This window comes from Globicephala melas, chromosome 17, assembly GCF_963455315.2.
Source record: "Globicephala melas chromosome 17, mGloMel1.2, whole genome shotgun sequence".
NCBI classification, from domain to species: domain Eukaryota; kingdom Metazoa; phylum Chordata; class Mammalia; order Artiodactyla; family Delphinidae; genus Globicephala; species Globicephala melas.
Window position 1 is genome coordinate 17,600,618 of NC_083330.1, and position 24,832 is coordinate 17,625,449.

The 24,832-nt window shown below is 37.4% G+C and overlaps 1 protein-coding gene and 1 pseudogene across 13 annotated transcripts in view; both read right to left on the reverse strand.

Annotated features, from left to right (window-relative positions):
* The window catches only part of STAU2 (staufen double-stranded RNA binding protein 2), a 302,828-nt gene that overhangs the window by 272,970 nt on the left and 5,026 nt on the right, over nt 1–24,832 (reverse strand). For 10 of the 13 annotated variants that reach the window (XM_060286973.2, XM_030859558.2, XM_060286970.2 and 7 more), the window contains one exon: nt 20,982–21,047. The exons of 2 other annotated variants lie outside the window; for them this stretch is intronic. In XM_060286973.2, coding sequence (XP_060142956.1) covers nt 20,982–20,999 — 18 coding nt within the window. In that variant the 5' untranslated portion in view covers nt 21,000–21,047. Of the gene's footprint in view, nt 1–9,717; nt 9,736–20,981; nt 21,048–24,832 lie in introns of those variants that run through there. One more of the 13 variants, XM_060286972.1, reaches the window with a different exon arrangement.
* On the reverse strand, nt 7,806–7,899 carry LOC115855084 (U6 spliceosomal RNA; annotated as a pseudogene).

The window sequence follows — 24,832 nt, forward strand, 5'->3', positions numbered from 1 at the left end:
TGATGGAAAAAATATTAGGAGCATAGCAAGAACAATGTGACATAAAATATAACAATTTTATATTTTACAGTATAAAAATTAATAGCCTAGGATTTAAATATGTTTAAATGTCATTAAAATGATAAGTTTATAGCTCTGTAAACTTGGTAAGAAAATCTGATCTAAATTCTTTAAAGGAAAGCGCTAATAACATGGTATTAAACTTATATTCCATTAATTCTAACTTTCTGCTTCATAAAAATAACATGAATCCAATAATGGACTCATGGAATCCATTAAGGAAATCCCACAATGGATTTAATGTGTGATTTAAGTTTTGGTGTGAAAGGTGTGCAAAATACATGTAAGATCTCACTTTGATAAAACTTTATAACTAAAACCCAAACATTTAAAGTTGGTAAATTTAAAAATAATTAGTTCTAGTTCATATGTTTTATTTTACAAAACGACTAAAATTTTATTTTCCATAGTTGTTCCTCTATTCAATCTGAAATCTTATTAACTACTTGACAGAGATCAATGGTAGAGCAGTAATATCAAAATTATACCAAAATTTTGACAAAATATCTACAAAATTACAAAACAAACTGGTCTATAAAAATTGGGATCTATCGGGCTTCCCTGGTGGCACAGTGGTTGAGAGTCTGCCTGCCGATGCAGGGGACACGGGTTCGTGCCCCGGTCCAGGAGGATCCCACATGCCGCGGAGCGGCTGGGCCCGTGAGCCATGGCCGCTGAGCCTGCGCGTCCGGAGCCTGTGCTCCGCAACGGGAGAGGCCACAACAGTGAGAGGCCCGCGTACCGCAAAAAAAAAAAAAAAAAAAATTGGGGATCTATCAACTTAATTTATATATTACTTTTTAGAAAAGTCAACAAGTACAAAAAGTGAGAAATACGTACACTGTTGCATAAGTATACATTTTCAAGAGACTTAAGAATGTCCTCAATGAAGTTATTTTGAAACAGGCTTCAAGTCAATTTGGTGGCTGGAATAGTAGATACCTACTTAGAAGTAAATAGAATTAATGATAATGAATTTCACAATTCTAAAACTTTGCTTTTGAGAGAACAAATGCCATCTATTTAAGAACCTGTTTTGGATATCTCTGCCACTGACTGATATCTACGTAACCTTGAGAAAGTACTCAAATCTCACTTTCCTGGACAGTAAAACAGAAATAATAGTTGTTTTCATATTAGTGGACTATGGTATTGGTTGAATGAAATGACGTAAGATACTGTTAACAATAAGAATGCATTATTATTCTGCTTATAAGTAATCTGTTAAAGCACGCTATCATCAAATACGCATACAGAGATACTTTGTAAACTTTTTCCATGGCTTCCTAAGCTAAAATATTCTGAGTTAAAATGTTCGATAGGATAAGTTGATTTTATTCATACAAATATACTTCTTTAATAGTCTATAAAAAGCAGGTATTTGTTATTATTTTTTCGACTTACTGTAACATATTATGTTTGTTTCCACTGAAAAATCCCCAAGTGTGATATAAATTACATTTAAGATTTCTCATATTTTTGTTAGGGAATATTCTACCTTTATTGATATAAAATTTGTTTACATGTAACTCTCCATAACTTTGATACGTAACACTGGTAAAATAGCTTTTCATAATAACAGGATCTGCACACTCAGCAAAACAGAGACATAAATCTTTTGCGATAGATTGTTTTTATATCTTTATAAAATGTCCTGGACTCTGTGGGACTTGAATCTTCAAAATGAACCAAGATAATGCAGTTCACAGTTTTCAATTAACAGGCAAAATCCCTGTTCCAAAGGAGCTCAGAGTCTGGTGGAAAAACAGACACATACGAGAAACAAATACACTAAACTACAACATGAAAAGTTCTATAATAAGGCTGTTAGAAGGGACTCCTTAGGTGAACGGGGTGTTGAAAGGTACATTTCAAGAGGTGCTGATTAGATTAGTTAAGGAAAGTAGGCATTCACCAAGTTAGCAAGGAAGAAAGAGAGAAAGACAGTCCAGGCTTTTCCAGAGCACACATGCAGGAGAAAGCACAATAAACACATCACATTCTGGCAAATTCAAGTAGATCATTAGCAGACTATAAATGCAGAATAGGATATAGCAGAAAAAACTGTGTGACCAGAATCCACCAAAACACCAAGTTTCCTAAGCCAGAACTTAGAGTAGCAACATTTTTAAGGTAGTTAACTCATGGCCAGAGCTGTTGCTAGTAAATCATAGTCTACCTCACCTGCCGAGCCAAGTCTCTCCACAGAAGAATTCGTTTCCATCCCTGGTCCCAGAAAATGACTTGGACACAGTTTCTATGTCTCTTTGCTGGCTCCCCTTTCCCTATTCCCTGCTATTGGAAGGGACTCTTCCTAATTCCCAAGTAAAATAAAAAAAAAGAAAGCAGAGTCAAAAAAGCAAGGAATTTACCTTCCACAGGTTCTTGCCTTCTAGCAGAAATATAACTGTCTGTCCATAGAAATATAACTGTCTGTCCAAGTTATATTATAACTTCAAATTAGACCATAACCTAAGGTGGTCCAAGCAAAATCACCACCCAAGGATCAAACTGCTCTATTATAATTGTCTGTTAATTAAGAAAAATTAAAGTTCCTATCTCATATAGACACAAAAATAAATTCCAAAAGTATTCAAATGCAGAATATAAAAATATGACAAAAGCACAAGAAAACTTGGCTAAATATCTGTCATAATCCTGTAACATAGAAGGCTTTTCTAGATAAGAAACCTAAAAGACATAATGGGATAAACTGACAGATTTAACAACACAAAAAATGTAAAACCTCTATAGAGCAGAACACACCATGAATGACACTAAAAAATGTCAACAAACTAGGGAAGAAATACTTGTAACATGTGAAGAAAAACTGAAGAGGATAAAAATAAAATCCATAAAATATGAAGATGACATAAAATCAATTTTTTTTAAAAATCCAACAGAAAAAAATGCAAAATCAATTCATATAATGTATTGAGTAAACACCTGTTCAAAAAGCTAGTGTTTAAAGAAATAAAAATTTGAATTCCAATGAGATATAATTTACTCCATGAGACTGATAAAATGAAAAAAAAATCAGATAAGTATTGACAAGGATGTGTGAAAATAGGTGCAAATTCTATCGATACAAACATAAATAAGTACAAATTTTTTGGCGGGCAATCTGGGAATATTGATTAAAGTTTTTCAATTGCATCTATCTTTAAAACAGAAATTGTACGTCTAGGTAATTCATACTGCAGGAACACTCGCATAAGATACACAATGACAACCTACATAGTAAGACTGTAATTGCAAGAGCTATAAACAACCTAAATATTATCCATCAGTAATTGACTGGCTACCTAAGCTACAATGGACTATGCAGCTTTGAAAAAAGAATGATGTACTGACATGGGAAAACATTACAAAATGTTGAATGAAAAAAGCTGTAACAGCTCATTGTCTAATCTTATTTTTATTTTCTTTAAATCAAACATGTGCATGCATTAAAGAAGCGGGACTGGCAGCAGGGGGGTGTTCACTTTCTGCTTTGAAGTACTGCATTGTTTTACCTTTTTGTCTTTACTTTTTTTTGAATATGCATAACTTTTATACCTAAAAAATTATTCTACAGAGCCATACCAAATGTTGTAAACAGTTTACAGTGTTAAGTGTTAGACTCTTAATTACTGTTGTCCCTTCTAAAGTATGTACCAAGGTTCTGACAGAAAGAAGATGCCCAAGGACCTGATTCAAAGCAGACCATAGTGTCATGTCTACAATCTCTGACTTTTCCAAGTGAAGCCACCTTGGGATTTAAACACTGCTAAAACATAGTATGGCCTTACCAACACTTGGCACGGTCAGTCTCCTTAACTCTAGCCATTCTAATAGGTGTGTAATGGTCAGTCTCCTTAACTCTAGCCATTCTAATAGGTGTGTAATGGTATCTCATTGTGGTTTTAATTAGCATTTCCCTCAAAACTAATAATGTTGAGCATCTTTTCATTTGTTTATATGTTATCTACATTTATATATATATGAAGTACAGTGTCTATCTGAATATTCTTAATTAGGTCATTTCTTTTTCTTATTGTTTTATCTGAAGAGTTCTTTGTATATTCTAAATACAAGTCATTAATCAGGAATATGCTTGGCAAAAAATTTTTCCCAGTATGTGGCATCTCTTTCCTTTTTTTTTTTTTTAACATCTTTATTGGAGTATAATTGCTTTGCAATGGTGTGTTAGTTTCTGCTTTATAACAGAGTGAATCAGTTATACATATACCTATGTTCCCATATCTCTTCCCTCTTGCGTCTCCCTCCCTCCCACCCTCCCTATCCCACCCCTCTAGGTGGTCACAAAGCACCGAGCTGATCTCCCTGTGCTATGCGGCTGCTTCCCACTAGCTACCTATTTTACGTTTGGTAGTGTATATATGTCCATGCCTCTCTCTCGCTTTGTCACAGCTTACCCTTCCCCCTCCCCATATCCTCAAGTCCATTCTCTAGTAGGTGTGGTGTCTCTTTTCATTCTCTTACCAGAGTCTTTCAAAAAGCAGACTTTAATTTTAATAATGTCTAATGTATCAATTTGTTCAGTTACAGATTGTGCTTTTGATGTTGTATCTAAGAAATCATTACCTACCTGAGGTCTCAAAGATTTTCTCCTGTGTTTTCTTCTAGAAGCTTTAGGTTGCAAAGTTAGGTCTCTGAACCATTTTGAATTAATTTTTCTACATGGTGCAAAGTATAGATTAAATTTCATTTTTTGTATATTGATATCCAATGTTCAAGCACTATTGGTGGAAAAGGCTATATTTTTCCCACTGTATTGCTTTTGTGGTTTTGCCAAAAATCAGTTATCTATATGTAAGTATGTTTATTTCTGGACTACCTATTCTGTTTCATTGATCTGTTTGTCCATTTTTATGCAAATGCAATTTTTACCATAGCTTTATAAAAATTCTTGAAATTAGGCAGTGTTGGCTCCCCAATACTGTTCTTTTTCAAAGTTGTTTTAGATATTCTAAGTTCTTGTAATTCCATGTGAAATTATTTTAGGCAAAAATGCCTTCAAGGATTAGAATAGAATTCCCCTGAATTTACAGATTAATGTGGTGAAATTTTAACAAAGTTGAGCCTTCCAACCTGCGTACATGACATATAGTCAATTCTCATTATTGAGATGATGATATCTCAATGATAGCTATGTTTTTTAATGTTCCTGCAAACAGTAAACTATCAAATACTGAATCACTGCTTCTGAGGAAATAAAAGGTTAGGTTCCGGTAAGCCCTTGGTCATAACATTTTTTGTTAGTCAATTAATAAATAACACTGTTTTATGTGTGTTTCTGGCTAAAATCCCTTACCTAATGTATACTGTTGTATCACTAATACTGAACTCAAAACAGTAACTCCTGCCTGAATGAAGTTTATCTAAACACATACATCTTACCCCTAAGGCATATCACAGCCTTCCTGTGCTCAGGGACAATACAAAGCACTTCAGCACTACGCCTGGGGGCCATTTTAAACAGCCAAATCACCAACAAAAAGCACAAAAATGTGAAAAATGTGGCACTAAATAAACCGGGACGCTTGCTTATTGCAGGAGAACTGAAACAAGAAAGCAGAGTGTCACCTTGTTCAGCCTCAGTTCAGATTGCGCACAAAGGGCAACTCAAATTTTTCACCACTCTGCAGGTGTCAGCAAATGATCACAAAAGCGTTGCAAGTATTATTTTGGGGTTACATATAAATTTTAGCGAATAGACCAATTCACAAATACAGAATACATGAATAATGAGGATCAAATGGATCTCTCAATTTACTTAGGTATCCTTTCATTTCAGCAGTATTTTATATTACTGAACATATTCTTTTAACTTACTTTGTTGTATTTATCCATATATGTATTTCATATTTTTGATACTGTTGTAAATGGGTTTTTTTCAGATTGTTCCTTGCTAATGTACAGAAGTACAACCAATTTTTGCATATTGATCTTGTATCCTTCAATCTTACTATACTGATTCATTAGATCTAGTAGAAGTCCATCGAATTTTCTCCATAGAAAATCAGGTAATCTGTGAATTAGGACAGTTTTATTCCTTTCTTTGCAACGTGAATACCATGTATTTCCTTTTCTTGCCCTACTGCACTAGCTACAACCTCCAGGACAATGCTGAATAGGACTGATGAAAGTAGACATCTCTAAGTTGTTTCTAATTTTAGAAAAAAAGTGTCCAATCTTTCCACCAATAATATCAGCCAACAAAGCTTGTCATGGATGCCCATTTTCATACTGAGGAAGTTCATTTCTATTCCTGGTTTACTGAAGGCTTTTTTAAAAATCAGGAATGGTTACTGGATTAGTCAAATGATTTTTCTGCATCTATTGAAATGACTGTGCTTTTTACTGTTTACTTTGTTAATGTGGGGAATTATATATATTATTTGATTTTTTTGAATGTTAAACCAACCTTACATTCCTGGGATAAATCCCACATGGTCATGACATAATATCCTTTTAAAATTTTGTTGAATTTGATTTGCTAAAATTCTGTTTAAATTTTGTACATCTATGTTTGTGAGTAGTATTGTTCTGTAGTTTCCTTGGAATGTCTTTGCCTCGTTCTGGTATCCCAGTAATGCTGACATCAAAGTCTTTGGAAAACATTCCCTCCGCTTCAAATATTTTTGAAAAGCTTGTGTAGAATCGATATTATCTCTTCCTATAGTATTTAGTACAATTCACCAGTGAAACTATCTGAACCTGGAGTTTTCTTTGTGAGAACATTTTTTAAGTACAAATTTCAGTATCTTTACTACATATAGCGTTATTCAGATTATCTCTTATTTTCTTCTGCTCCCTTTGGGATCTGTTCTTTTCTACATTATTAAGGTGGAAATTAAAGTCATCTATTTGAGACCTTTCTTCCTTTCTGGTATAGATATTCAGAGCTACAGACTTCCCACTAAGTACTGTTTTCGCAGCATCTTCTAATACGTTGTGCTTCTGTTCTTACTCAGTTTAAAATACTTTATAATTTCCCTTTTGATTTCTTCTTTTAATCATGAATTACTTATAAGCATGCTATTTAATTTCCAAATATTGGGGATTTTCCAAGGATCTTTCTATTAATGATTTCTAATTTAACTGCACTGTGAGCTGAGAAGATTCTTTGTATGAGTTGAATCCTTTTGAATTTATTGAGACTTGTTTTATGGCCCAGAATATATAGTCTATCTTGGTAAATGTTCTGTGTGAACTTCTGAACGAATGTGTATTCTGCTCTTCTTGAGTAAAGTGGTCTGTAAATGCAGCCAGGTCAAGTTGACAGTGTTACTCAAGTTAACTATATCTTTGTAATTTTTCTGTCCATTTGTTATATCAATTATTGAGAGGGGTTACTGAAATCTCTGACTATAATTGTGAATGTTTCCTTGAATTTCTATTAGTTTTTGCTTCATTTGTTTTGAGCTTAGGTACGTAAGTATTTAGCATTGGTATGTCCTCTTAATTAACTGATCCCTTTATTGTTATGAAATGATCTTATTTTTACCAGGTAATAAATATTCCTTGCTCTCAAATCTATTTTGATATTAATAAAACCAAGTTTTATTAAAGAAACTCCAAGTTTCTTTCAACTAAGTTAGCATGTTATATCTTTTTCATTATTTTTAATCTATTTGTGTTTATAGTTACTATTTCTTACAGACAAATATATGGTTGGGTCTTGCTTTTTAATCCAATTTTAGCCTTTAAATTGGGACGTTTAGACTATTTACTTTTTTAAAAATATCAAACGCTACACAAATTTATGTGTCATAATTTGTACATCTTCTCTGTATCATTCCAATTTTAATATATGTGCTGCTGAAGCAACACCAGACTATCTACATTTAATGTGATTATACATATCATTAGGTTTGAGCCTATCATCCTGCTATTTATTTTATATTTTTCCCATCTGGTCTTTGTTCCCTTCATCTTTTCGTGGTTTCTGCTGAATTTTTTGTATATTCAATTCTATCTACTTTTTTTGGCTTATTAGTTATAACTTTTTGTTTTGCTCTTTTACTGGCTGCTTTAGAGTTTATTATATATACCTTTAACTTATCATAGTCTACCTTTATATTATACCACCTAATCAAGGGCATTAGAATCTTTAATAACATCCTTCCCTTTCTCCTTCAACCTTCAAGCTACTGTTATTATGCATTGTAATTTTATGTAAAAGCCACACAGTACCTTCATATTTTTGCTTTAAACAATAAATTACCTTTTAGAAAGATTAATTAAAAAAAAACTTAGACATTTACCCAAGTAATTACCATTTCTGCTTTTTCATTTTCCTGCTGCCTGAAGGACATTTTGTTTTGTTTTGTTTTTGTTTTTGTTTTTTGCGGTACGCGGGTCTCTCACTGTTGTGGCCTCTCCCGTTGCGGAGCACAGGCTCCAGACGCACAGGCTCAGCGGCCACGGCTCACGGGCCCAGCCACTCCGCGGCATGTGGGATCTTCCCGGATCGGGGCACAAACCCGTGTCCCCTGCATCGGCAGGCGGACTCTCAACCACTGCGCCACCAGGGAAGCCCCTGAAGGACATTCTTTATAATTTTTCTTGTAGTGGGGGAGCACTGAGTAAGGAATTTGCATAGACATTTCTCCAATAATGATATACAAACAGCCGACAAGCACATGAAAAGATATTAAAATCACTAGTATCAAAGTAATGCAAATGAAAACCATAAGATACCACTTCATACCTAGTAAGATGGCCATTACCAAAAAAAGAAAGGAAGGAAGGGAGGGAGGAAAAAAATAAGTATTGGTGAGGATGTGGGGAACTTGGAACCCTTGTTCATTATTAGTGGGAATGTGAAATCGTGTAGCCACTATGGAAAACAGTAATTAAACACAGAATTACCATAGGACCCAGCAATTTCACTCCTGGAAAAATAGACCCAGAATAACAGAAAGCAGGGACTTGAACAGATATATGCACTCCCATGTTCACTGCAGCATTACTCGCAACAGCCAAAAGGTGGAAGCACCCCAAATGTCTACCAATGGATGAGTGAATAAATAAAATGTGGTATATATATAAAAGGGAAGATTATTCAGCCTTAAAAAGGAAATTGTGACACGTGCTATAACATGAATGAACTTCGAAGACATTATGCTAAGTAAAATAAGCCGGTCACAAAAGGACTTGTACAATTCCACTTACATGAGATATTGAGAGCAGTCAAACTCATAAAGACAGAAAGTAGAATGGTGGTTGACAGTGGCTGGTGGATTGGAGAATGGGGAGTTGGTGTTTTAATGGGTACAGAGTTTCAGTTTGGGAATATCAAGAAGTTCTGCAGATGGGTGTTGGTGACGGTGACGGTTATACAACACTGTTCAGCTACGTAGTGCCACCATACACTTAAAAATGGTTAAAATGGGGGGACTTCTCTGGTGGCGCAGTGCTTGGGAATCCGCCTGCCAACGCAGAGGGCACGCGTTCCAGCCCTGGTCTGGGAAGATCGCACATGCCGCGGAGAAACTAAGCCCATGCACCACAACTACTGAGCCTGCGCTCTAGAGCCTGCGTGCCACAACTACTGAAGCCTGTGTGCCTAGAGCCCGTGCTCTGCAACAAGAGAAGCCACAGCAACGAGAAGCCCGCACACCACAATGAAGAGTAGCCCCCACTCACCGCAAATAGAGAGAAAGCCTGCATGAAGCAACGAAGACCCAATGCAGCCAAAAGAAACAAATTAATTTTTAAAAAGATGGTTAAAATGGTAAATTTTATGTTATATATATTTTACCACAATTAAAAATTTAAAAACAAAACAAAAAAAGTCACTTTTTTGTTTCCTCTGAAATTTTTATTTTATTGAAGTATAGTTGATTTACAATGTTGTGTTAGTTTCAGGTGCACAGCAAAGTGATTTAGTTATATATCTATATTTTTTCAGATTCTTTTCCATTATAGGTTATTACAAGATATAGAATACAGTTCCCTGTGCTATACAGTGGGTCCTTGTTGTTTATTTTATATATAGTAGTGTGTATCTGTTATTCCCAAACTCCTAATATATCCCTCCCCTGCCTTTCCCCTTTGCTAACAATAAATTTATTTTCTATGTCTGTGAGTCTAGTTCTGTTTTGTAAATAAGTTCCTTTGTATGACAACTCACTTCTTTTCGGAAAGCATTTTCAGTGGGAACAGAATCCAAAGTTGACAAGTATTTTATAGTCTTTTAAAAATGTCACTCCACTCTTTTCTGGCTTGCAGTGTCCAACAAAAACTCTGTCATTCTTGTCTCTATTTCTCTGTTCATGTCTTTTTTTCCTCTGACTGCTTTTAAGATTTCCTTTCACTATCACTGATTTTCAGCCATTTGATTATGATGTGCCTTAGTGTGGGTTTTTAAATGTTTCTTTCAAATCAGATTCATTGAGCTCTACAGATCTATGGAGTTTATAGTTTTTTTGTTTTTGGGGGTCTTTTTTAGTTCACTAAACACAGAAAATATTCAGTCATTATTTGTTCTAATATTTTCCTGTTCCTCCTCCCTTCTCCTGAGATCTAATTAATTTATCTTAGACTATATATTATCCAACAGCTCATAGATGCTGTTCATTTTTTTTTCACTCTGTGCTTCATTTTGGATAGTTGTTATTCCTACGTATTCAAGCTCACTTATCTTTTCTTCTACAGTGTCTTATCTGCTATTAATTCCATCAAGTATCTTTTTCTTTCAGATACTACATTCTTCATTTCTAGAATTTCCATTTAAGCATATTTTTGTATCTTTTATTTCTATTCTCTTCATTTTCCTATTTTCTTCTCCCTTCCTGAACACTGACAGCATATTAGTAGCAACTCTTTTGACAGCTTTGTCTGCTAAATCAATCATCATTGTCATTTCTGGGTCTCTTTCTATTGATTGGTCTTTTTTTACCCTAGTTATGGGTCATATTTTCATGCTTCTTTGCAAGCATTTTAATTTTCTAATTGAAATGAAATTGACATAACATCAAATTAACCATTTCAAAGTGAAGACATCCGTAGCATTTAGTACGGTCACAATGTTGTGCAACCACCTCTACCTAGTTCCAAAACATTTATCACACCAAAATAAACTCGGTACCCATTAGGCAGTTACTCCCCTTTTCTCCTTACCCCCAGGACCTGACAACAACCAACCTGTGCTCTGTCTCTACAGATTTACTTATTCTAGATATTTCATATAAATGGAATCAGACAATATGTGACCCTGGTGTCTGCTTCTTTCACTTAGTAAAATGTTTTTGAGCTTCACCACATTGTACTATGTATCGGTACATCATCTCTTCTTATAGCTAAATAATATTCTATGGTGTGTTTGTACCACAATTTGTTTACCCAGTCATCTATCCATTTGGGTTGCTTCTACCAACTGGCCATTGTAAATAGTGTTACTATGAACATGTGTGTACCTATATTTGAGTACCTGTTTTCAATTCTTTTCGGTATACATCTAGAGTGGAATTGCATGGTAATTGTATGTTTAACTTTTTAAAGAACTGCCAAACTGTTTTCCACAGAAGCTGAAACACTTCACATTCCCACCAGCACTGTACAGGTGTTCTGATTTCTCCACATCATCACCAACACTTGTTACTGTTGGTCTCTTTGAATCTAACCATCCTAGTGAGCCTGAAGGGGTACTAATTGTGGTTTTCATTTGCATTTCCCTAATTACTAATGAGGTTGAGTATTTGTTCATGTGCATGTTGGCCATATGTACATCTTCTTTGGAGAATTGTCTATTCAAGTCCTTTACCCATTTTTAGTTGGGTTGTCTTTTTTTTTTTAATATTTATTTATTTTTGGCTGCATCGGATCTTAGTTGCGGCACACAGGATCTTCTGTTGCAGCACGTGGGCTCTTCGTTGCAGCATGCAGGCTTCTCTCTAGTTGTGGTGTGTGGGCTTCTCTCTGGTTGTGGCATGTGGGCTCCAGAGCACACGGGCTCTCTAGTTGTGGCACACAGGCTCCAGAGCACATGGGCTCTGCAGTTGCAGCATGCGGGCTCAGCAGTTGTGGTGCACAGGGGCTTAGTTGCCCCACAGCATCTGGGATCTTAGTTCCCCGACCAGGGATCGAATACGCATCCCCTGCGTTGGAAGGCAGATTCTTAACCACTGGACCACCAGAAAAGTCCCTGACTTGCCTTTTTATTGTTGAGTTATAAGAGTTATAGTTCTTATATTTAGGTCTTTGATCCATCTTGAGTTAATTTTTGTATGTGGTGTGAGGTAGGGATCCAGGTTTATTCTTTTGCATGTGGATATCCAATTGTCCCAGAACTATCTGTTGAAGATATTATTCTTTCCTGCATTGAGTGGTCTTGGCAATCTTCTCAAAAATCAGTTGGCTATATACGTATTAGTTTATTTCTAGCCTCTCAATTCTATTCCATTGGTCTATACCTCTTTCCTTACGCCAGAACCACACTGTTTTGATTACTGTAGTTTTACAATATGATTTGAAATGGGGGAGGTATGGACCCTCCAACTGTGTTCTCTTTCAAGACTGTTTTGGCTATTTAGGCCCACTGAAATTCCATAAGTTGAAGATCAGCTTTTCAAGTTCTGCAAAAAAGGTCACTGGAATTTTGATAGACATCATATTGAATATGTACACTGTTTTGCATAGTACTGCCATCTTAATGTTAAGTCTTCAAATCCATAAACACAAAATATCTTTCCATTTATTTAGGTCTTCTTCAATATCTTTCAACAGTGTTGTACAGTTTTCAGAGCACAGGTCTTTCAATTCCTGTATGCTTTTAGATGCTAGTATGAATGGAACTGTTCTCTTAATTTCCTTTTTGGATTCTATACCACTGGCATACAGAAACACAACTGTATTTTGTGTGATCTTGTACTTACAACTTTTCTGAATTCATTTGTTAGCTCTATTTGGTTTTCTGTAGATTCTTTGGGATTTTCTATATATCAATACATGGTAACATGTCACCTACAAATAAAAATAGTTTTACCTATTCCTTCCAATTTGGATGTCTTTTATTCCTTTTTCTTGTCTAACTGCTCTGGCTATAACTTCCAGTACAATGTTGAATAGCAGTGGTGAGGATAGGCATCCTTGCCTTGTCCCTGAACATAAGGAGAAAGTTTTTAGTCTTTCACCATCGAACTGGATGTTAGCTATGAGTTTTTCATAAATGCCCTTTATCATGCTGAAGAAGTGTCCTTCTATTCCTAGTTTTTGAGTGTTTCTATTATGAACAGGTGTTGGATTCTGTCAAATGCTTTCTGTATCAACTGATACAGAAAGGTGATCATGTGAGGGTTTCTTTCCATTGTTCTATTAATGCAGTGTATTACACTGATTGATTTTCCTATGCTGAACCACTCTTGCATTCCTGGAATAAATCCCATTTGGTCATGGTGTATAATCCTTTATATATATTGTTGGATTCAGTTTGTTAGTATTTTGTTGAGGGGTTTTGCATCATATTCATAAGGAATATTGATCTGTAGTTTGTTTTTTTTTTCCCCTGGTGTCTTTGTTTGGCTTTGATATCAGAGTAATACTGGCCTCATACAATGAATTATGAAGTATTGCCTCCTCTCCTATGTTTTGGAAGAGTTTGAGAAGGACTGGTGCTAATTCTTCTTTAAATGTTTGGTAGAATTCATCAGTGAAGCCATCTGGTCCTGGACTTTTCCTTGTCTGTGAGGGATTTTTTTTAAATAAATTTGTTTGTTTGTTTGTTTATGGCTGCAATGGGTCTTCGTTGCTGCACGCGGGCTTTCTCTAAGTTGCGGCGAGCAGGGGCTACTCTTCGTTGAGGCATGTGCGGGTGTATCATTGCAGTGGCTTCTCTTGTTGCAGAGCACAGGCTCTAGGTGCACGGGCTTCAATAGTTGTGGCTTGTGGGTTCAGTAGTTGTGGCTCGTGGACTCTAGAGCCCAGGCTCAGTAGTTGTGGCATATGGGCTTAGTTGCTCTGCGGCATGTGGGATCTTCCCAGACCAGGGCTCGAATCCGTGTCCCCTGCATTGGCAGGAGGATTCTTAACCACTGTGCCACCAGGCAAGTCCCGGGACTTTTTTTTTTTTTTACTGATTCAATCTGTTTACTTCTTATAGGGCTGTTGATATTTTCTATTTCTCTTAAGTCAGTTTCGGTAATCTGTGTTTCTAGAAATTTGTCCATTTCATGTAGGTTATCCAAATTGTTGTTCACAGTACTCTCTTATAATCTTTTTAATTTCTTTAAGGTCATGGTAATGTAACTACCTTCATTTCTGATTTTAGTTATATTCATCTTTGCTCTTTTTGTCAGTCTAGCTAAAGATCTGTCAATTTAGTTACCTTTTCAAAGAACCAACTTTTAGTTTTGCTGATTCCCTATATTGTTTCCCATTCTCTATTTTGTTTATCTCTACTTTAATCTTTATCATTTTCTTTCTTCGGCTAGCTTTGGGTTTAATTTTGCTCTTTTTCTAGTTCTTTTAAGGTGAAAAGTTAGGTTATTTGTTTGAGATCATTCTTTTTAAATGTAGGTGTTTAATGCTATAAATTTCCCTGAGCACTGCTTTCACTGCATCTCATACATTATCGTATGTTGTGTTTTTATTTTCATTTGTCTTTAATTATTTTCTAATTTCCCCTATGATTTCTTCTTTGACCTCTTGGTTATTTAAGAGTGTACTGTTTAAGTTCCACATATTTTTGAGGGTTTTGGTACTCTTTCTGTCACCGATTTCTAGCTTCATTCCACTGTGAACAGAAAAGATACTTTGTATGATTTCAATCTTTCAAAACATATTGAGACTTGTTTTGTGGCCTAACATATGGCCTGGAGAATGCTTTATGTGTACTTAATAGGAATTTGTATGTTGCTGTTGCCGAACGCTTTGTATGTATCTGTTAGGTCTAATTAGCTTATAGTGTTGTTCAAGTCCTCTATTTCCTTACTGATCTTCTGTCTAGATGCTCTATCCCTTATTCAAGGTGAGGCAAGCATTTTAATTTTGAATTGGATGACAAACACTAGGAATTTTACATTGTTGGGTTCTGAATTGTGTTGTGTTCCTCTATACAGTGTTGGACTTTGTTCTGGTGCACAGTTAAATTACTTGGGATAACTTGAAGCCTTCTGAAGACTCTTTCCAATGCCCTATGTATTACAAGGTATTTACACTCTAGATAATGGAGACACAAACTATTCCCAGTTTTGTGTGAGCTCCAGAAACTGTTTTCTTACTGCTTTCCAGTTGTTCTTTCCCTGACTTTGAGTAGGTCCTGCCATGCATCTACAGATCAGAACTGAGCCAAAGACTCAAGAAGAACCCTCTGCAGCTCTCCAGAATACGTATGTGCTTGAGTGTACTCCTTAACATATATTCAGCACTCTCCCCCAAAGCTCCCTTCTCTCCAGTACTCTGACCTGCAATTCTAACCACCACCTTGGCCTTCCTAATCCCAACAAAACTGGGCTCTGTTCTGATTCCTCCTCGCACTACAGCCTGTAAACAACTTCCAGGCTCTACTGTAAACTGGTGCAATAGAAGGGCTTACCTCATTTGTTTCTATTCCCTCAGGCATCACAGCCTGCTGCCATCTGTCATCCAATGTCTAAAAACCACTGATCACATACTGAATATGTTCTCAAGTTATTTAAGGAGAAAGAGAATATTACTGCTGCATAACACATTACCCCCAACTTAATGGCTTAAAAAATAAGCATTTATTTTTTTCACATAGTTTCTAAGGTTCAGCAATCAAGGAGCAGCTTGGCTGGGTGGTTCTGACTCAGAATCTCTCAAGGGGTTGCAGTCAAGATGTTGATGGAGAGCAGTCTAGGTAGGGCTGGAAGCTTGACAAGGGCTGGAGGATCTGCTTTCAAGAAGGCTCAGTCACACAGTTAGCTAAAGGTCTTGGTTCCTTGTTAGCTGTTGGCAGGAGGCCTCAATTTCTCACCATGTGGGCCTCTCCAGTGGGCTATTCACAACATGGCAGCTAACTACTCTCAGAGTCAGCAATGCAGGGTGACACTGAGGGAGAGAGAGGAGGATGGAGAAGGCACAATGTCTTTTATAACCTATCCTTGGAAACGATCCATCACTTCTACCATATTCTATTGGCCACACAAACAGATGTGCGAGAGGATTACACAATGGTGTAAATACCAGGAGGCAGAGATCACTGGGGGCCATCTTGGAAGCTGGCTACAAAGAGGATAAATCTTGCTATGCCAACATGGCAGAAAGCCAACATCCTTCTTATACATTCTAACCTCCTTGTGTTTACTACTTTTTAAATCCAGTAACTGTACACTAAATCCTATGACTTCAAGAGAGATAGGCAAATGGTAAATAGATCCTACTCTATTTACTAAGAAAAACTAAGAGTAAGTATCAGCAGCTTTTAAAAGCGAAAAGGATAGAGTTTCCAGTGCATATGGCAGGAAAGAGAAGGAGAGCACTTGTAGCTGACCTGGGCTTGAGACATGTCCAAAGTGCTTCACTCCCCCCAACAATTACTCTAATGACCAACTTAAATGTCTGCCCTCCTTTCTCATCAATCTCCAGAGCAACAATAGCAATAACACCAGTCATAGTACTATCAACAGCAGTAGCAAGAATACGAGAACCAACACTAAGCATTTGGCCTTTGTTATCTCAATTACTCCTCACAACAAACCTGTAGGATAGTGTCATTATCCCTTAAACTCTAGGCTTTTTGTTTCTTAATGACCAAACCCTGGCTTTACACTTTACAGTACACCTTGATACAACTTTATTCTTTCTGTGTAACACCTGGCTCCCTCTTGCCCTATAGGATTCTCCACTCTTCTGGCACTGAAATTGTTCTGTCCTCCCTGTTCTCCTACTCCACTTGATTCAGGCCTTAGAGCTTCCCCTTAGGGCTTCCCTGGTGGCACAGTGATTAAAATCTGCCAGCCAATGCAGGGGACACGGGTTCGAGCCCTGGACCGGGAAGATACCACATGCCGCGGAGCAGCTAAGCCCGTGCGCCACAACTACTGAGCCTGTGCTCTAGAGCCCACGAGCCACAACTACTGAAGCCTGCGCGCCTAGAGCCTGTGCTCTGCAGCAAGAGAAGCCACAGCAATAAGAAGCCCGTGCAACGCAACAAAGGGTAGCCCCCGCTCGCGGCAACTAGAGAAAGCCCACGCACAGCAATGAAGACCCAACACAGCAAAAATTAAATAAAATAAATACATTTATATAAAAAAAAAGCTTCCCCTTAGCTTCTGTGTTCCTAACGGCGATTACCAAACCTCTTTAAAAGGAACCATTACTTAAACCTCTGTTAATCCCTGGCTGCTGGGCTCTCCCAAGGCTACAGCTGCCTAACATAGACTTCCCAACACCTTAGGACACACTGCCCGGTCAAGTGTGCCTTACCAACTAATCCCAAAACATTTTCCCTATTTCGGTTACTAATTTTTAAATAGTATTTCACAGCACATGGGCCTTCTCAATTTATATTTGCTACAGCTTAATGTTCAAATGAGTTTCCTTTCCCTAGGGGCTTGTAATTAATCATCAGGGAGAAAGGTCAAAATACACCAAACTCTTAACTTAGTGGTATCCTGGAAGCAGGCTACCATTAGTTACTTGTTGAATAATGAATGAAAAAACTACAAACTAATGATTATAAACTCTCAAGAGGATATAATCCAAAGAATTTTTACAAATAAAAGGTAAAGATGACAGTGGACACAATTCACAAAAGACAAAACACAAAAGAACAAATATAAGCAAATCATAGAAATGCAAATTAAAATATCACTTTTTGTCAGACAGATTAATGGAGATTGAAAATTTGTCACGGAAATAAGGAAACAGCCATTCTGATAACTTTTTTTTTTTTTTTTTTTTGCGGTACGCGGGCCTCTCACTGTTGTGGCCTCTCCCGTTGGGGAGCACAGGCTCCGGACGCGCAGGCTCAGCGGCCATGGCTCACGGGCCCAGCCGCTCCACGGCACGTGGGATCTTCCCGGACCAGGGCACGAACCCGTGTCCCCTGCATCGGCAGGCGGACTCCCAACCACTGCACCACCAGGGAAGCCCCTGATAAACTTCTAATAGATAGAATTTTGTATTTTTGGTATTTATGCATCAAATATCTTTAAAATCTGCATACTCCTTTGACTAGTATTTCCATTTCTAACAATTAATTGCAAGAAAATAATGGACAAAGGAACACAGGTATATGTAAAAAAAAAATACTATCTGTGGCACTAACTAGAACACAAAATCTGTCCAACAATAAGGATTTGATTAAATAACTCTTAGTACTTCCAAATTATGGATTAAGTCACTTCAGATATTATGTATTACCTAATCCCACTTTTTTAAAATAACATATATTCACATAGAAACATACCTGCATAGAAAAAAAATCTAGAAGTATACACCCCAAAATGTTAGCAGTGACTGTTTCTGTAAAAGAATAGTGGAATTACTTGTGATTTTTTTTTCCTTTTTACTTATCTATACCACCTAATTTTTCTACATGAATTGTACATGGATAAGAACACACTCTTAAAAGGCAAAAGTAAAAATGAGGAGCACAATTTAAAGGCAGATGTGTCATTATGGTAGCCGAACATGGAACATTCCTATGTTCCCTAATAATAATGTCAGGCAGAATTAATATCACAAAGGATACCAAGTAACTTAGTATTCAATAGCCTAGTTTTTAATTAGTTCTAGGAACACATATGGAATAATTTGCTAGTACTATTCAGGCATTTTAACAAAAGACCTCCCCAAATTTATTTATTAATCCTAAAGACAGTGCTGAAAATTATGCAGTAAAAATCTCAACTGCTTCAAGATGAGTGTCAGCTTCAATTGCCTTTTCATGCCTTTTCACATTTACCTTGAGAAACCTCTAATGGGAAAGCAGTCACTGTGAACATAATAAAACAGAAAAATCACTCATATGTCTAAGAATTCAATGTGACTTTTAAGTCTGGATGAAAACAAAGTCTTCTCTGTAAGTTCTACTATTCCAAATTAGGTTAGCTTTTCCCCTCAGACTTGAAAAGTTTTAAAAACTTAGTCAAGAGAGGGTCCTGAAGCAAGCCAAGGAACACGGATCTGTTACAAGCAAAGCATGCGTATCTCCAGGCACTGTGGACACTTTCTAGCCAAAGCCCAGGCAGCTGCTGTGGCCACGCAGAGCACTGCCTAGGAGTTGTTTGCAATGCCTGGTTCAACACAACCGGTAGCACAGATGGTCAGTAAATCCTCACTAGGACTAATCTATAAACTATAATCTTCAACGATGTTGCCTGACATAAAATGATCGTTTCCATCTGTCTATAGTAGAATAACTGTACCCACATAATTAATGGCAGGTATCTGTACAGTCACTTGGGGGGAACTTCACACCTACAGCACAGTTTGTATGTCACATCTCATAAAGCCCCATCAATGCATCTAATGGGACTTGACAGCAACCATGAAGGCACAGGAAGCACTAAGCACAGTATGATTCCTTTCAGCCCATGTTAGTAACGTCACTGATGAAAGCAATACTTGTGGCACAAGAAAACTGTCTAGTTCAAGGAGAAAATCAAAGACTGTGCATAAGGGAGAGATTTTACATTAATGGCATTTGTGTAAAGCAGCATCATATAATACCAAAACGGACAACACAATTATGTGGTTACTGCTGACAAGGATGGAGATCTCCTTGCTTTAGTGACAACCCTGGCACCATTCATCCACTCGTTCAGCAAATACATGAAAATCATATACAACAAGAACTATTCTAGGCCCTGGGGATATAGGAGTAAACAAGCAAAGTCACTCCCTTCACGGAGCACAACATCTAACAAGGAAGGCAGACGTTAAATAATATTACATATTTTAATACAATTTTGAATGTCAGGATGTCATTAAATAGAAGGGCAGGGTGCTATGAGGCAAATCCTAGGCCTGGGAGTCAAGTGAACCGAGCACGTGGTGGGTGAGAAGAGGTCAAGCTGGAGCGACCTGGCTCAACCTCAGACCTGAAAGAGTCTAGTGTGACTGAAGCATTTAGATTGCTTCCTGGGCACATGTTAAGTCTGAGATGCATAAAGACATCCAAGTTAAGAGATCAAGTTGGTAACTGCTACCCAAGTCTGGAGCTCAGAAAAGAAGTCTAGACCAGGTATAAACTGAGAAGTCATTTGCTTAGAGATGGTGTGTGATACACAGGAACTGGAGATTTCTTAGGCCAAGTGAGCTGGATGGGGCGGGGGCTGGGAGGGGTCATGTATTACTTCCTCAAATCACAAAAGAATTAACTACTTCTTGCAATCAAATTACTTTCTTCTCTCTTGATTTGCAAATGTGAAATAAATCAAAGTGCTTTCTTATATTATAGTTATGATACAATGCCCTTTTTGTTCAGAAAGGACAAGATTAAATGTATAAAGTTCTTGGGGAAATGTCAAGACCTAAGGAAAATATTTCTACAGTGAGTCTAAGGCATTGTATGCTATAGTTTATTTAGCAGACCACTTTCTTCCAGCCTTTTCCAGTGCCCTAGAAAAGGACTCTTTTTTTAACACACTGATACAACCACTTCGCAAGATGTGTCACTAGAAATGCTTTCAGTCTGCAGAACTGCCACCTACTGAAGCTAGATCACAACTGTAAGCATTCTGAACACATCAACAAGTCCTGGAGATGTGACATCAAAAAGAACAGAAAAACCTTCTGCTCTGCACACTTAAAACTTAACTTTCAGGACTATCGCTATAATCCTTACACAACCTGCCCTGCAGTCTTCCTATGATGAATATATAGCATGTAACTGCTCTATAAAGCAGTGGGCAGGTTATGGTTATAGAAAAGCTGAGTTAAAATGCTCCACGATTTATGGCCCAAGCACCATATAAGTGTGACATGCCTTAACACAAACTCACCTGATTTATTTGAAGCATGTTAAAACAATATTGACCAAACTGCTGTATCCCTCACGGCTCCAAAAACTAGAAAATGAAAATGAAGAAATAAGTTCAACTTAGTTGGTAATCGCAATGATTAGCACTTTAAACACATGCCCGTGACCAAAATAGAGTAGATCTAAATCAGCGTAGAACTTTCTATGATGATAAACATGTTCTATATCTTTGCTGTCCAAACCGGTAGCCACTAGACACATGTGGCTACTGAGCACGTGAAATGTGGCTAGAACAACTGAGAAAGTAAATTTTAAATTTTCTTTAATGTTATTTAAAGTTAAATAGCCACCCTGTGGCTAGTGACCACCATACTGGACAGTGCAGATCTAGGCTGCACAAAGTCCCTTCTGGTTCTAGAGTTCTACGACAATTTCAGCAAAAGTGAAGCTGTTAAAACAATGTAAAAGTTTCAGATTAATATTTAATATATACTTCCCCTGCTCCAGTAACGTTTTAAACAGCTTTCTTCCCCTCCTCTATAAGATAAGCCTAAAGAAGATGTAACACATACATATTCTCTTAGGTAGTATGGAAAAGAGCACATAGTAAGATTACCTAGTTGCATTTTTTTTCCTGTTTCTGATTTTATTATCATCATTATAAAAATAGCATGCATATCAAAATTTTACATAAAATTTTCGAAAAGAAAATTACCATCCTGACACATCCCATTGTTACATTTGGATTTGTTTCCTTATGGGTCTAACCTCCTCGCCATGGTTGTATTTCTTTTCATGTAGCAAATGTCTTCTACACTTAATTTAAAAATAGGTATCAAAGAAGGGCAGGGGCCTTCCCTGGTGGCGCACTGGTTGAGAGTCCACCTGCCGATGCAGGGGACGTGGGTTCGTCCCCCAGTCCAGGAAGATACCACATGCCGCGGAGCGGCTGGGCCCGTGAGCCATGGCCACTGAGCCTGTGCGTCCGGACCCTGTGCTCCGCAATGGGAGAGGCCACAACAGTGAGAGGCCCACGTACCGCCAAAAAAAAAAAAAAAAAAAAAAAAAAGCGCAGGCAAACCCAAATAAATCAATAAATAATGGGATTTTGTAATGGGAAAAGTTACATTAAAAATTATGTACAGTCCCCCCAAAAAAATAATCTAAAAAGCAACAACACAATTTTGACATATACCAAAAGAGCTAAATCCAATCACTTGGGTAGAAATTTTTATGCTATAAAATTTTTAATACTGAACTTTCCTTCAGAAGCAAAGGTTCTGGAAATACATATATACACACAGATACCATATGAATATACATGTGTGTGTGTGTATATATATATATTTAGCTACAATTTTTTCAAAATGACAAACTAGAGTCAATTCAAAATGACTTTCAAATTTTTCAATTATTTCTTTGTTTTAAAAAAATTTTATTTATTTATTTTTGGCTGCATTGGGTCTTCGTTGCTGCACGTGGGCTTTCTCTAGTTGCGGCGAGCGGGGGCTACTCGTTGTGGCACGTGGGCTTCTCATTGCGGTGGCTTCTCTTGTTGCGGAACATGGGCTCTAGGAGCACGGTCTTCAGTAGTTTGGCACGCGGACTCAGTAGTTTGGCTCGCGGGCCGTAGAGAGCGCATGCTCAGTAGTTGCCGCACATGGGCTTAGTTGCTCCGCGGCATGTGGGATCTTCCCGGACCACGGCTCAAACCCGTGTCTCCTGAATTGGGAGGAGGATTCTTAACCACTGCACCATCAGGGAAGCTCCTCAATTATTTCTTACAATAGTGACCTCACCATCTGTACCAGTTTTTGTATCTTCCAAGAGAATCGCATTTGTAGAAATAGCACAAGACCTGAGCACCAGTGAATTTAAGTTTTAGTCCAAGCTCTTCAGATTACCTTTTTTATATATAAATTTATTTATTCATTTATTTAATTTTTGGCTGCATTGGGTCCTCGCTACTGCACACGGGCTCTCTCTAGTTGCTGAGAGTGGGGGCTGCTCTTTGTTATGGTGCGTGGGCCTCTCACTGCGGTGGCTTCGGTTGTTGTGGAGCACGGACTCTAGGTGCGCAGGCTTCAGAAGTTGTGGCACACGGGCTTCAGTAGTTGTGGCTCGTGGGCTCTAGAGTGCAGGCTCAGTAGTTGTGACGTGCACGGGCTTCAGAAGTTGTGGCACGTGGGCTTCAGTAGTTGTGGTGCGCAGGCTCAGTAGTTGTGACGTGCACGGGCTTAAGTTGCTCCATGGCAGGTGGGATCTTCCCAGACCAGGACTCAAACCTGTGTCCCCTGCATTAGCAGGCAGATTCTTAACCACTGCGCCACCAGGGAAACCCCTTCAGGAGATTACCTTTTGAGCTTTGGTAAATTGCTTTATGTATCTTTGAGTTCTTTCTCTTGCTTCTATTTTCTTCCCTTTTTTTTTTTTTTTAATCTTTAAAAAGTGAATGTAAGTCCTTTGGTAGGCAAACAACAAATAGAATACAGCAGAAATAATGAGCTACCACTTCCAAGACTGGGTTATAAAAAGACCATCATTTCCCTCCTGGGTGTCACCTGCTCTCGTTCGCTCACCTGTTTGGTCTGTGGGAAGCTGGCTGTCATATTGTGAGCTGCCCTGTGGTCAGACCTACATGACAAAGAACTGAGGGACACCTTGGACCAACAGCCCAACAGAAACTAGGGCTTTCTGTCCAGTACCCCCCAAGGAACTGAATCCTGCCAAGAGTCACATGAATGACTCAGAAGCAGATCTTCCCCCAGTCAAGCTTTCAGATGAGACTACAGCCCCAAAGACAGCTTACCTGCAACCTCCTAAGAGACCCTGAACCACAGGCACCCAGATAAGCTGCACCCAGATTTCTAACCCACAGAAACTGAGATAATAAATATTTGTTTTAAGTTCTTAATTTCTGGGGTAATTTGTAACAATAAATAAGATACTTCCGTTCAACTCAAATTCTATAATTCTATGGTATTAATTAATATATTTAGGTAGACCAAAAAAGTCAATTCCCTGTTCAACATGAGCAAATGAATAACAGGATTTGAAAGGAGTAAATTATGAAACTTAAACATTTACACTCTATTCAAAAGATGACATCATTAAAAAGTGTAGCATTAATCAAATGGTATTAAAATACACTATCTACAACTAAAACTACAAACCTAACCAGTTTTCTTTTTTTTAATTGAAAACAATTCATTTGGACATCAGAACATGAACAAACAACTAAAAGCATCTCAGTGATCTAATGTCCCTTATTTTCCAGAATTTAACATTATTTAGTAAGAATTTACCAAATTTGAGAAATCTCATTTTGTTTTTACTTTATGCAAGCCTCTAAAAATTACAAATCCTTGTCTATAGACCTGTACGTGTTTCTTCAGTATTAGATTTTGGTAATACTAGTGGCTGATCCTGAGAAGTAGGCACAATAAGATATAGGGGTACATTTTTTAAAGTTCTGATCTTCTGGTATACATAAAGCAGTTTTATGAAAAAGCACAAATGAAACCACGTATTCACTCAAAACTGACCATACAATTTAAAATATTCCGTAAGCCTTTCCTTCACAGTTATAAAAATCTGTATACGTTAAAACATGAAACTAATATGTCTGTAACAGTACTCTGTAAGGTAACTGGATAAAAATTCTGAACACATTATTGTCCACAAACAAGTTGTATTAGATCTATATCAATATAAAGATTATAACTATACCGTAGGCAATTTGGAATGCCCACAGTGGCACATCTCTTCAACATTTCATGTCTTATTTAAAGACATGCCAGGTCTACTGTCCTATATTTAAAAGAATTTGATAAAATATCAAGTCATATCAATAAAATGCAGAGCATTTTATAC